A 12,300-nucleotide genomic window follows, 5' to 3' on the forward strand; every position below is an offset into this window, starting at 1 on the left:
TATAAAACACTAATTTTTGGTATATGTTCCTCTAATATTTCCATAAAGCAGAGTTTTCCTGTGTTCTATTCAGGCTGTTGCTTTTGGCCATAATTTCTAATAAAACTACTCTTCTGAAATCCCCATAGTCTCTCCTGGTGTCCGAGGAGCTGCCCCCGGTCTATGAACAATCTACGTGGGATGCGGAAGAGTTAGGCCCCTTTCTACGCTTGTGCCTCATGGATCAGAATTTCCCCGCATTTGTGGAAGAGGTGGAAAAGGAACTCAGAAAGCTGACAGGGTTGAGAAATTAACACTCCATGTACATACAGAACTAAGGAATTTGAAAGCACTGAAAAAGTGCTTCCTCCTAAGATATGAGAATAAAGAGTGTTATTCCAAACACCTTTTATCAATGTTTTATTTTTAAAAACAGGTGAGTCCACTTTTTTATACATCATTGCACTTAAACACTTACACAAAACACAAGTACATGCATCTATGGTTACACACCGTATGAGAACCCTGCCGGGCAAGAAAACCTACACTCAACCATTAAATCAATGTGAAAAATACAGTGTCAACCCCGGAGGAGAACTAGTTGCATAGAATACCATGCTGTAACATTTCAAGGTCATTGAAAACAAAAGGAAAATTATAAAAGTTTGCCTTAATTGAATGTACAATAAGGTTCAACACATCAGTGCAAAAGGATTTAAGAATTTACATGATTTAACAAAAGAAAAGAATCACTTAAAAAGCAATCATACATGTATACTGCAATTCAATATATCCATTCAGTGGAGTGTTCCGGCTTCTTCCAAAGTCGTAGGTTAAGCCCTTAAAACTATAGATTTCAGTTTATATTACTCATCTTTATGTACCAGAACTGCACAATTTTCCTCATCTGACAACATACAATAAGGAATGAATATCAGCAGCTAAAAAAATGAAACAAGCATTTATTTTATTTTGGATTTCTCCCACCCCCAAAAATATAAATATATATATATATATTTATATACTGTATATATCTGTAGGTTTTGCTGTACTTTACAAAAATGTTATCACTAGATGGCAGCAGTGCAATTTAGAGCTTTGCCAATTTAACAGCTGCATTAAGTAAAAAATGGCGCATGCACAATCCGATCCTCAGAGGACCTTTTCACTTCTACTTAAATATTTTAACAAAGGGGGGAAAAAAGCAACATTCACAGCACATCAAGCCCAAAATAGTTTACACCTTCTACACTGAAGCATTGTTTAAAATGTACCTGGCTAGGTCACCCTTACAGGAAAGGCTAAATAAGGCATGCTTTAGACAGTCATTGTGGTGTTGCTCACTTGAAAGGGGAGAGAACCAAAGAGGTCCAAGCAGAAAATTTAGCAGGTCATGTTGCCACCAGTTTCAGGAACCTAATGATCTGTAAAGAAAGAGTACTTGGAAATTAAAAGGGAATCTGTACGTCACTTAAGACCACACCAGGTGCCACCCACATAAAACAAGGCTTCGGTTCAAACAGCATGCTCAGGGATGCGGTGTGAAACTGCCATCTCCATGTGCCAACGTGGACAGTATTCCGGCCTGGCTGTGCGTGGCCACCTCTCTTGCCTTGCCCTCACAAGCCGTGTGGGACCCGCTGGCCTCTGGGAACAACCCACCTAAGTTGACATTCTTTACCTCTTTTTAAAGATACAGTTAAAGGGTGCAAAGTCTTTCTTTTCAAAGCACCATACATATTCTGAAATGGCATTTACAGAAATGTGTGGAACAACACAGCTGAAACGTTCCTTTCCAGCTGCTGTACTGGATGGAGGGCAGAGAGAGAACCTGCTCCATCAGTATCGGCTGCTCTGAAATGAGCTACAAATCCCACGACATGACGCCAACTACTGAAGAATCTAACAAGGTCAACGGAGGCACATTCATTTGAATGTAATTTTTAAAAATTTTAAAGAAGGAGGCCATACTTACATTATAAGCAGTATTTAATTTGTGTTTCTCTGGCGCAAGTTTTTATCTTTGTGATTGTTGGTAGAGTTGGTTTTCCTTTGGAGGAAAAATTGCATTATACAAGTTAAAGTCAGTAGCAACTCTTGAAATTACAACACATGGAAATACAGGGATCCTTTCACTTACTACCATCCCTGGTGTAGTAAGAACTTTTACTGCACGTATCACTGCAGAAACATACTCTCTATAAAGTGCTTCTACAGGTTCAGTTAATCCTTTTGACTCCCAAGGCAGACGGGATCCGGGTGCCTTTCCCTTTCATTCAGACTGTAATTACTAGAAAGGTAACAACAGTAGATTCTTCTCTACTGAACACCACAGTCTCTCCTCAAATGATAAAAGATGATCCCGTATGGACAGGGCTGTGCCCTCTGGCACTCAGCCAATCTGGGCACCACGTGCCTGCCTCTCTCTCCTTAGGTCCCACCTCTGGGAGATTCTGCTTATCTTGGACGGATTCAAAATTTTCCGTACCGTCTCCCTTGGATGCCACTGTCAGTGGAGCCTGGTGGCCTATTCGTGCTATCGTCCAGCTTGAAATTAACTTTAATAAAACTGGACGTCTCTGATATACCAGTTATTTTCCCCACATTATCAACTTAAGCATACAGGATGTGCAAATTTTTCAACAATTTCTGGCGTGGCATTCCACTTCATGTTGTTAGAAAAACAAAACTGCACCGCCTGTCCTGGGAATCAAATGGCTGTCCATCAGCTCCCCAGCAGTGTGGCTAGGGAGGTCTACACTATGACACTCATTTCCACTCACGGGCTCCCCATAAAACCTTTGCTACACATTCAGTTTAACTGCAAATACAAAACTACTGAATCAATGTCCAATAAAGTACTTACATTGGCCCAGCTGGTTCATCGTCTACAAGGTGTTCAGTTTTTTAATAATCCATTGAGAGACAGGAGAAGAAAGGAGAAAATTGTGAGACTCTACATAAGAACTACTAGAACAGCAAATGGCAAGTGGCAAACATAGCTATTCATAGCATTTATTCAAGGCCATTCCATCTGGAGGTGCAAAACACTCATGGAGTTATTACTTCTAGATTCAAGTTTTTAATGGCAGGTATGTTGTTTCAATGGTTTTAGTTAACACTTTGAATGCTTGTCATGAAAAACTGCAACTGTAGCGGACAGATAGGCTGCAATATCAGTATATTCATCTTGTCCCCAAGTTCCAGTGGTTCACTCTTAAATAGATGAGAAGACAAACCAACATTTCAGTTGTAAAATCCTGCTGTTTGTTTTCTTGTGGTGAATGCATGCACAGTTTTGGCTCAGTCCTGCAATGTAGATGGATGTGTATGTTCTATACATTTAGCCACACATCCTTACTTCCCCAAAGGACACTGTCCTTGCTGTTTTGTAATCTTTAGGAGACTTCTTTGGTCTGGAGAAGGAGATTGAGGAAGAGAAAGCCATAATAGTCAACCTAATACTGGGTCAGCCCGGCTGGGCCATGCCAGCAGCAAGTGTATGCATACCAGAAAATGTTCTGTGACACACCAGGGAGAGCTGGATAGTGGGGACATCCCTCTAGAAAAGACTTCAGACAGAAAGACGGGCTCAACTCTTGAGCCCTGGCCAAAACCAGAACCCCAATCCAGATGAGCCATGAGATTTTTTTTTTTTTTTAAACCAAAAAGCTGACATTATCTGAGCTTAGAAGCCTTCTTAAATTGGTATTTCACGATTCTGATTTGTAGGTTTTTCTTTCCTGTTTTGACTAAGGGCAACTTGGTTCCCTTTGGGCAGGTCTATACGTACATGGAATGTTTTTTTAAAGAGGCCCACAAAGGGGAGGGAACAAGTAAGTGCTCTTAGTTTCTATTTTACGAAAGTCAGGTAGACTAAATGATTCAGAACAGTTTGGTTTCACTGAAGGCTTCTAGAAAACCTCTCAGCAGGATTCCACAAGGGGGCTTGGTGCACATGAAGCAGTTATGGAGGTCACAGTCTCAGTGTAGGCATCTGCAGGAGCACACGTCAGGAGTAATGTCTGTCACAGGGAGACATTGCTCCACCTGTTCCTTCGAGGCAACGGAGAGGCAAAGCCACCGCCAGCACACACAGTGACTGGAGCAAAAAAAGATTCAAAAAAAAAAAACAAAAAACAAAACAACAAAAAAAAAACTAACCACAAACCAATGACTTATCAGCCAAAACAATAGGCTAGCGACACACCAGTGTCCACAGGATTCTGCTACCAACAACAGTACACTATCAAACAGGTACAGAGAACAAACCAAGACTCAAGGACACCCGAGACATCTGTGTGCTGTGAATGCAGTGGGGATCGTACAGACACACCAAGACCGAGACACACAAGCCCTGCTTCACTCTGTCCTCACCACATCGCCCGAGGCCCTCAGCATCCAGGCCAAGCCAGCTCAGCTACATGCTAGGAACTAAGCACTTCGGGGACTTAAAGACCCAGGAGCAGACTCCGCAGAGTTTCAGTGCTCTGGCTGTGCACCGGGAAACAAAATTCTAAAGCAAGATCACCAACCTACTCCCAACAGGAAAGGAAAAAGCAGGAGGGGGGAGTCGCGAGAGCCAAGCTAATCTTCTCAAAGCATCACGCGGTCCCAACCGACCCAAGCACTTTACACGCAAGCTTTTCTTCCTTTTGGTGGTGGGGGGGACAGGCCCTGCTGTCTGCCCAGTGACGTCACTTTCCAGCCCAACAAGCCGGTAACGTGCAAAGGGCTGCATGTAGGGGTTTTAGCAACAGTGGCTCTGGTGCAGCTGCCATGCCTGCAAGTGGGAGCAGGTGCTGGTCACACTAGTGTCTAAAGTCACTTCAGCTCTCTCCCCAAATCCAAGGAACCAAGAGAAGAGCCTCGTGTCTCCTACTGTCCTGGACTGAGTCACTATCTGCGGCACCACTCTCCCTTTACAGGTCAGACAAAAAAATACAACCTGACCCTAACAAGGAAATCAGGAGAGAGGGAAAGAACAGAACTACAGAAAAAAAGGTACGAAAATTAAAAAGTAAATGAGGATTAAACAGCAAACTGAAATCCAAATTAGTCGTGAAAGTGAATGAAGTAAACTTGAAGAAAAGTGTTAACATATGAACTGTGCATCGTATAGACTGAAGCGGAGATTAAACAAACTCCAAAAGCATGCATATCGCTCACTTACCACCATGTTTTAAGGGTTTGATGCAATTGAGGGGGGAAAAAAAAGAAGTCATAGTAACCGACAAATATCAACATACCCCCAAACCCTCAGGACAAAAGATAGCGGCTTAAACAGTGGCTCTCCTCTTCGCCTGGGGGTTACTCCCAGCCACTGGCTAGACGAGAGAAGAGGACTGGGGAGAAGGGAAACAAGATGCTTCTGGAATCCATCTTAGGAGAGTGAGGTTCCTGGTGGAACTGACCTCTTCCCAACCAGATGCGCTACGGCCTTCGCTCCCCTACATCCCACTGCCTCCTCACCCGGAAGGGCGCCCTGCGAAGCCCAGGAAACCACGCGGTCCCCGTGCGGGAGCACCTCCAAAAAGATGGCTTTCTAGTCAGAGTGACCAAGGGTTGACTGTGTGGTCAGAGCTCCTTTTTCACTGCCTCCATCTCACCGAGGACTATGTTTTCTAGTTTCTAAACCTGCTTCAATTTTGCCTGATCTCAGCAGAGTCGCATTAAACCAGAGAGAGATTAATGGTTACATCCAGTTGCCTTTCATTTTTGGTCCCACTGTATTTTCTCCGTAAGGTAAGTTGTCACTGACTCAGATGACCCCTAGGTTAGGAGACAATGACAGGCATGTTTTGCATGTTAATTTTAAAAGTCACATTTCTTGGGACACCTGGGTGGCTCAGTAGTTGAGTGTTTGCCTTTGGCCCAGGGCATGATCCTGGAGCCCCAGGATTGAGTCCTGCATCGGGCTCCCCATGCGGAGCCCGCTTCTCCCTCTGCCTGTGTCTCTGCCTCTCTCTTTCATGAATAAATAAATAAATAATCTTAAAAAAAAAAAAAAAAAAAAGGTCACATTTCTTTTCCAGCACTCCTAGCCGGCTGATAAGCTTCATATGCTCCCAACTAATACACTTTGTGAACATTAGAATAACTCTTATTTGTAGAGTGTCTAAAAGAGTTTGAATGTATCAGAGACACTAAAAATGGTCCCCCTAAAACCTCAGCTATCTTCTCCACCAGTAACTTGAGAAGTCCCTTTGAATTGCATATAAAAATTACTCCCCTAATGTGAAAACAGAAACTCTTTTTGATGCCACCACTTTTCTTAAATCAGGTCCTGTTGTTTTCATCTGAGGTCACTAAAATGTCCAGTAGAATCGAAGGCCCCAACAATGAGGCCAGTAGGGAAGGCCCCATCTCCCAGATGACTGGGGAGGACAGACCCGAAGCACACATGAATCCCTCTCTGGGTTCAGTCAGCAGAGAACCAACAAAGGAGGAAGGTGTGCTCCAATCATGTAAAGCCGTAAGATGGATGGAAGGCTAGGGGGATGCTGACTGGACCTAGTCTTTTTAGAAAAGAATTATCATTTAACATTTTCAGAGAATGTAGTCAAGAGCTAAGGTGAAAAAAAGTCTTTGATTTGACTCTATGACTCATCTGTTACTGAAAACACTGAAGGTAAAAGGTGACATGCAGATAATCTACCTATAAGACAACCCATTGGGCACTGATCCTCAGTGAGACCACAGTAGTGCCTTAATGGGACTTAGTGTGAGTTTTGCTTATAAAATGTCCTGAGTAGACTCTAGTAAACTAAGAGAGAGAACTCTTTTGTTTTTTCTCCTGGAAGCCACTAAACCTTAACCCTAAGCATTTTCTATGTGAGAAATTTAAAGCAATATTTGCTTTTCTGGTGAAGCATACTCAGACTAAACTCACTAAGTTCAAATTTGTGCATGTGTATAGTTTTAAATTGTTTAAATTGTTCACTTAGTAACAATTTAAAGAGGTGAGGGGCTGAGTCACCAAGAGCTCACAGACTGCCCAAATAGGAATACTATGAGTTTTACATGAAACAGTTTCATATAAGAAAAAATTCAGTGAGTCAGAAATAAATCATAAGTCTATCCTGATAATAAAGTACCTATTTTGGCAGAGAAAACATGTCAGGCACATTAAAAAAAAACAACAACAAAAAACACCATTTTCACAATGGCATAAATAAGTCAACAGTACCACAGATGGTTATCTGATAAAAATCCATCACCTCTAAAACTCCAATTTGTATCAGATCTAAGGTACCTCTTCATTCATCCCACAAAGGAGTGCATACCTCTATCTACATGTAGCCTCGGGGAGGGGTATGAGGGCAGAAAGCATGAGGGGGCTGGTCTTACATGGACTGTAGAGCGGTTGAGGGGAAACTGGCTGGGAAAAAAAGCCACGGCATAAGGAAAACTCACTGAGGAACAATCAGCTTTTTTTTTTCTTTAATGATTAAATCCAAGGGGACAATAAATAAAGGGGGCACAGGAGTAGGAAGCGGTGAGAGGAGGAGGGAGACAAAAAAGAAAACGGGGGCAGAAATGCTGGAGCAAGGCAGGGGTGTGGAGATGGAGAATGGAGCCTGGAGCACGCTGGCTGTCGGGAAGGGAGCGGAGAGGAGGCGAACACTGCGATAATCCCAGCGTCCCAGGTCTGTCGCCCCAATTCAACAACAGAAAAGTAAATGCTGCTTACATTCCAGTTCTTCCAAGAGACCAGAGCAAGGAGATTTTACTTTGCACTTACCCACATCTTTTATGTAGGATTCATCCGCTTCTATAAAAATTTCACTTAAAAGAGGTACCTTCCCTTCGGGAAGCCATTCAGAAGACTTGCTGACCACACAGGTCTCTACTACCTAACTGGCGGCCCCTGGAGTTCGAGAGCCATGGAGTTCTCGCTCTCTCTCTCTTAAAAAACAAGAGCTGCTTCCTCGGGCAGGTGTCTGCACTCGTCAGATCCAATACCAACCACCTCTGAAACCTAACCCGAATGTCTCCACACGTAAGAGAGCAAAGCGGCTGCCTACGAGGAAGACTGGAACCTCTGAGGGGAACATGCTAAGCCAAAGGGTCACTCTGCCAAGGGAGTGGCAGCAGCCTCGTCTTATAATAAAAAATCAGGTTCAAAAGCCCGTCTTTGCCTTTTCTTCCCTTTTTGCTCCTCTACCTTTCCAAAGGGAAGGCTGAGCAAGGTGTTCAGCAAAACCAACGCATTCTGAAGGGATGACAAGTCCCTGCAGAACGGGACAGCCGCTCCTGGAGAGCCAGAGGGAAATGCACACCACCTCCCTTTACTCGCAGGCCGACAGCTAAGAATTCTGCCTTGGGATCCTAATTTGTAGCAGGAAAGAGAAAAACTAGAGGGAAAAGCATTCTGCATGTGAGGATCCGAGAACGCCCTTCACCTCACAGAACAGCAGTCCTGGGGCCCCACGAGGAGGCACGTAAGGTCCCGGAGGCACACCAGCTCGTGCAGGGAGCAGGCCCGCTGGCTTCCAGCGGACGTCCCCTCGCCCGTCCCCTCGCCCCTCCGCTGGAGCACTGCGGATGACGTGCGGATGACGTGCGCGGGCAGGGGCGACCCGGGCTTCCCAGGCGCCTTGCTAGTTTCAACAGACGTCACCGCCGGCCTCACTGTAATGCTCTCTTCCACCTCGGGCAGGCAGAGAGATTCTGGAGGCGCTGAGAAGAGAGGACGTAACGGGAAGAGGCCATTGCCCTCAAACACGGCCTTCCAGAGAGGCTGAAGCCACCAGCAAGGCTGCACGCCTTCCGAGGGAGCACCGGACCTCCCTCAGGAATGCTCCACGGACACACCTGATGGGGGCTGCAGTCCTGCTGGTCAGCTACTCTGCGGGCAGGGCACAGAACCCACAGCGCACAAGCGCAGGCCCAGGGCGGTCGCGCCACAGTTGGCATCCTCACCGTCACCTGAGGCCAGCCTCCACTGGACTTAGGCGCACACAGCGACAAGCAAGTGGTGGTAATCGCCGGCTGGCTATTAACTTGATGGCAATGTCACCGGGTGGAAGGGGCGGAGCTAGTCAGGAAGCTCAAAGTACTACTGACACGAGTCTCCAGCAGCAGCTGCCCCTGACTGTAATCCTGGGGTTAGAAATGGTGTATGACCCAAAACCCCCCCAAAGCAAAACACCCGCCACAAAGATTTCCTAGGGCTTTCCTGACTGAAACATGTCCAAAAATCTAAGATTCTTGTTCTTTCCCACACTTGTTTTCACTGTAGTCCTGGTGTCCCTATCCAGTTCCACCTCTTGGCCCTAAGTCAGCCTGAGGGTGCCACTCGGGCCACAGGCTCCAGGTGTTACTGCTGAGCTGTCTTGGTCTTCAAACTAGAGGTGATGGATGCATCAGACTCCACCATTCTTGTGGGACAGAAAAGCCAAATGCTTGGTGCCTGTTTCACCCAGAACCTTGAAAACCCATCACAGGGACCAACCAAGGGAACCAAAGGCTGGCTTGCTCCAATGGCTCTTCTCGAGAATGGTCTGAAGGGGTTGGGGCAGTAACCTACAAGGGCTCTACCCGGCAACCATGTGACAACCAATTAGATACCTTAAATCTGCCTGCAAGGCCAGGTGGCCTGCGATCTTGGGGTGGCTTCTAGGCTTGACCTGGATTCTCCTCAAGCTCAATCTGCCTGATGATCTGTATCGAAGGAGGACAGAGCTGAACCAAGAGACTGGTGGCTGCCTATTCCCCATGTGGGGCCTGAAGGGCAGAAGGGACCGGGGCTTGGAAAACACCCAAACGGAGGGACCGAGCTGAGGATAGCTCTAGATGGCTGATCTTAGCAGTAGGAAATGAGAAACCAGTATGAGAATTCTCTTCTCCTTTTGGGATCAAACCCCAACACTCTCAGAGTCCTTTTTGGGCGCTTGGAGACCATCCCTAGGAACCAACCCCCACATTACAGCTATTTTGTAGGGATGCTCTTACCGTCAGGAACTTCATCCGGCCTCTTCCTCTTCTCATACACAACAATGATCACCACAAGGATAATGATTTCAGCCAGAATTCCCAAAAAAGGCCAGAGTGGGGCCAGGTGGCTCCGTACCCTGAGGATGGTGACAACGGAGGCAGAGCCAATAGAGTTGGTAGCATTACATTCATACTCGCCAGGGTCTTCTGTGATCTGGAGATTCACGATGCTCAGCTCAGTATAATTTTCCTTGTTGATGATGAAGAAACGGCCGGAGGTATTGACAATGTCCTGCTCGGGGGCAGAAAAAGTAAGAACACACAAAGGTCAGAGTAGGTGAATCCGTGTGCAAGACAAGGTAAGGTCCTAGCAGGACCACTGGCTGGGATGAGGGAGCAGTGTCTAGGACCATCTTTGTCCAGGGAACTTGTGAGCACTTCATTACCGGCTTCCTTTCAATAACAACAACAACACATCAGCAAGCTTCTGGCAGAGCCAGGTTAAAGCCTCCCCTGCCGTGTCCTCTAGACTTCTCCAACTTCTATGAAGTGAATGGAAGTCCTACCCTGTAGCCTCAGAAAAGACCAACTCAATCTAGAAAATGCTACTTCAAATACAAGGGAAGAAACCATCACAGGAAGAAGATGGAGAAGGAGGGGTGTGACCTCCGCAGTCAGACATATATGCTAATCTCAGGCCTATCTGAGGACTTCAGAATTAGCACATCTATTTCACACTTGGTGAGTCCTGACAAGTCGTCTTAAACCTCCTCCAGAAAGAATGCTAAGAACTTGCTCCTAGTCAGAGTAGACAAATTCCTAACTTCTCTTTCCTTTAAGAATCAGAAGGATAAAGTAAAGTTTATTCAGTCAATCAATAGCTATTTACTAACGTATGCTACGTGTCTCACATCCCACTAAGGGGAAGGGGAGACAGAAAGGGAAAAGTATGACACAAAAGTGAACAAGGAGGTTGGCCTTAAGAGGGAACCAGACCTCCAAAGGGATGGTTACAGGAACACGGCAAGAAGCCCCAAGAGACGGCACGTACTGAGTACTGTGCGGCACAGAGGGAGTGGCCAGTGCCAGAAAGACTCAGGGAAAGCTTCACAGAAAAGCCAGCTTTTGCCCTGGGTGGTGGGGAAGAGAGGTGATCAAGCAGGACAGGAGTGCTCCAGGCTCTTGTGGGAAGACAGAGGGGAGAGTACACAAGGAGGGGTTGAGGTGGAGCTGGGACAAGCGTACAGCACTGGGGTAGTGGCAGGCAAAAATGGAATCATGTGTCAGTTGTTAGGCAACAGCTAAAGCATAATCAGAAATAGGGAAGAAAGGGGAAGATAATGACGTTTAACTATAGCAAACAGTGGTGCCTGCAACTGAGTGTGGGTATGGCTGAAATGGCAAATCAAGCCTTCAAAATAAATTATTCCCTGAAGCTTCAACTCGAGGACTTAGAAAGCTGCCAGCTTCTCTAACCCCTGCTCTACTGGTTCACTAAGCCCATGTTTTTCACTTATGATCAGAAGGGATTAGTTTTTTTTGTTCCACAAGCCTTTAACCTGTAGTTTTTGAACACCATCATATGCAAGAAACCTTAACCTTTTTAATCAATGCATAATAAGATAGTGAGTGGGACCTGTCCTATTGCTACAGAATTGATGACTAAGGAGAAGCATCAAAAGTACCCCATAGTCTTGGATGAAAGTACAGCACAGGGAAGAGAGTCCGTAATACTGTAATAACAATGTATGGTAACAGACGGTGGCTGCACTTAATGGTGGTGGCTACTGCATTATGTGCAGAATCGTCCATCGCTACGTTATACACCTGAAACTCCTGTAACATCATATGTCAGCTATACAGTAGTAAAAACTTTTAAATATATATAAATATTTTTAAAGGGTATCTTTTCAAATACCATTAAATTAATTTGTACTTAGGACGTTTTCACATATATTTATAACTAACAGTGACTGATATTTAGGCTTCAGTATGAAAGACTGTGTTATCTTATTCATTACATGATCAAGTCTTCCACAGTGCTGTTCATTTTCCCTCCATCTCATCTGTCAGTCTGCCACCATTTAACTGCTTTTTTGCTATATTTCCGTATTTTTCCAGTTTTTGTTTCATTCATTTTGAAACTGTATTATGTAGCATAAAAAGATCATGACAGCTTTGTCTTTATTTTGGATTACACCTGTTTTTTTTTTTTTTAAGATTTTATTTATTTATTCATGAGAGACACAGAGAGAAAGGCACAGACACAGGCAGAGGCAGAGGGAGAAGCAGGCTCCATGCAGGGAGCCCGATGTGGGGCTCGATCCCCAGTCTCCCAGATCACGTCCTGGGCCAGCGGGGCTGCCCCTGGATTACACCTCC

The 12,300-nt window shown here is 45.2% G+C and overlaps 2 protein-coding genes across 8 annotated transcripts in view; one reads left to right on the forward strand and one right to left on the reverse strand.

Moving 5' to 3' along the window:
- Positions 1-382, forward strand: part of REC114 (REC114 meiotic recombination protein) — a 101,297-nt gene extending 100,915 nt beyond the window's left edge. For 2 of the 3 annotated variants that reach the window (XM_077881808.1, XM_077881806.1), the window contains exon 6: positions 129-382. In XM_077881808.1, coding sequence (XP_077737934.1) covers positions 129-166 — 38 coding nt within the window. In that variant the 3' untranslated portion in view covers positions 167-382. The remainder of the gene's footprint in view (positions 1-128) is intronic. The other variant, XM_077881807.1, reaches the window with a different exon arrangement.
- Positions 383-12,300, reverse strand: part of NPTN (neuroplastin) — a 69,718-nt gene continuing 57,800 nt past the window's right edge. Inside the window, exons 6-9 of one of the 5 annotated variants that reach the window (XM_077881802.1) lie at positions 9,937-10,210; positions 2,846-2,867; positions 1,955-2,029; positions 383-1,403 (exon numbers count right to left, since the gene is read on the reverse strand). In XM_077881802.1, the coding sequence (XP_077737928.1) occupies positions 1,969-2,029; positions 2,846-2,867; positions 9,937-10,210 (357 nt within the window). In that variant the 3' untranslated portion in view covers positions 383-1,403; positions 1,955-1,968. Of the gene's footprint in view, positions 1,404-1,954; positions 2,030-2,845; positions 2,868-7,405; positions 9,646-9,936; positions 10,211-12,300 lie in introns of those variants that run through there. The other 4 variants (XM_077881803.1, XR_013370556.1, XR_013370555.1 and 1 more) reach the window with 4 other exon arrangements.

The sequence above is a fragment of the Canis aureus genome, chromosome 32 (assembly GCF_053574225.1).
Source record: "Canis aureus isolate CA01 chromosome 32, VMU_Caureus_v.1.0, whole genome shotgun sequence".
Taxonomy (NCBI): Eukaryota; Metazoa; Chordata; class Mammalia; order Carnivora; family Canidae; genus Canis; species Canis aureus.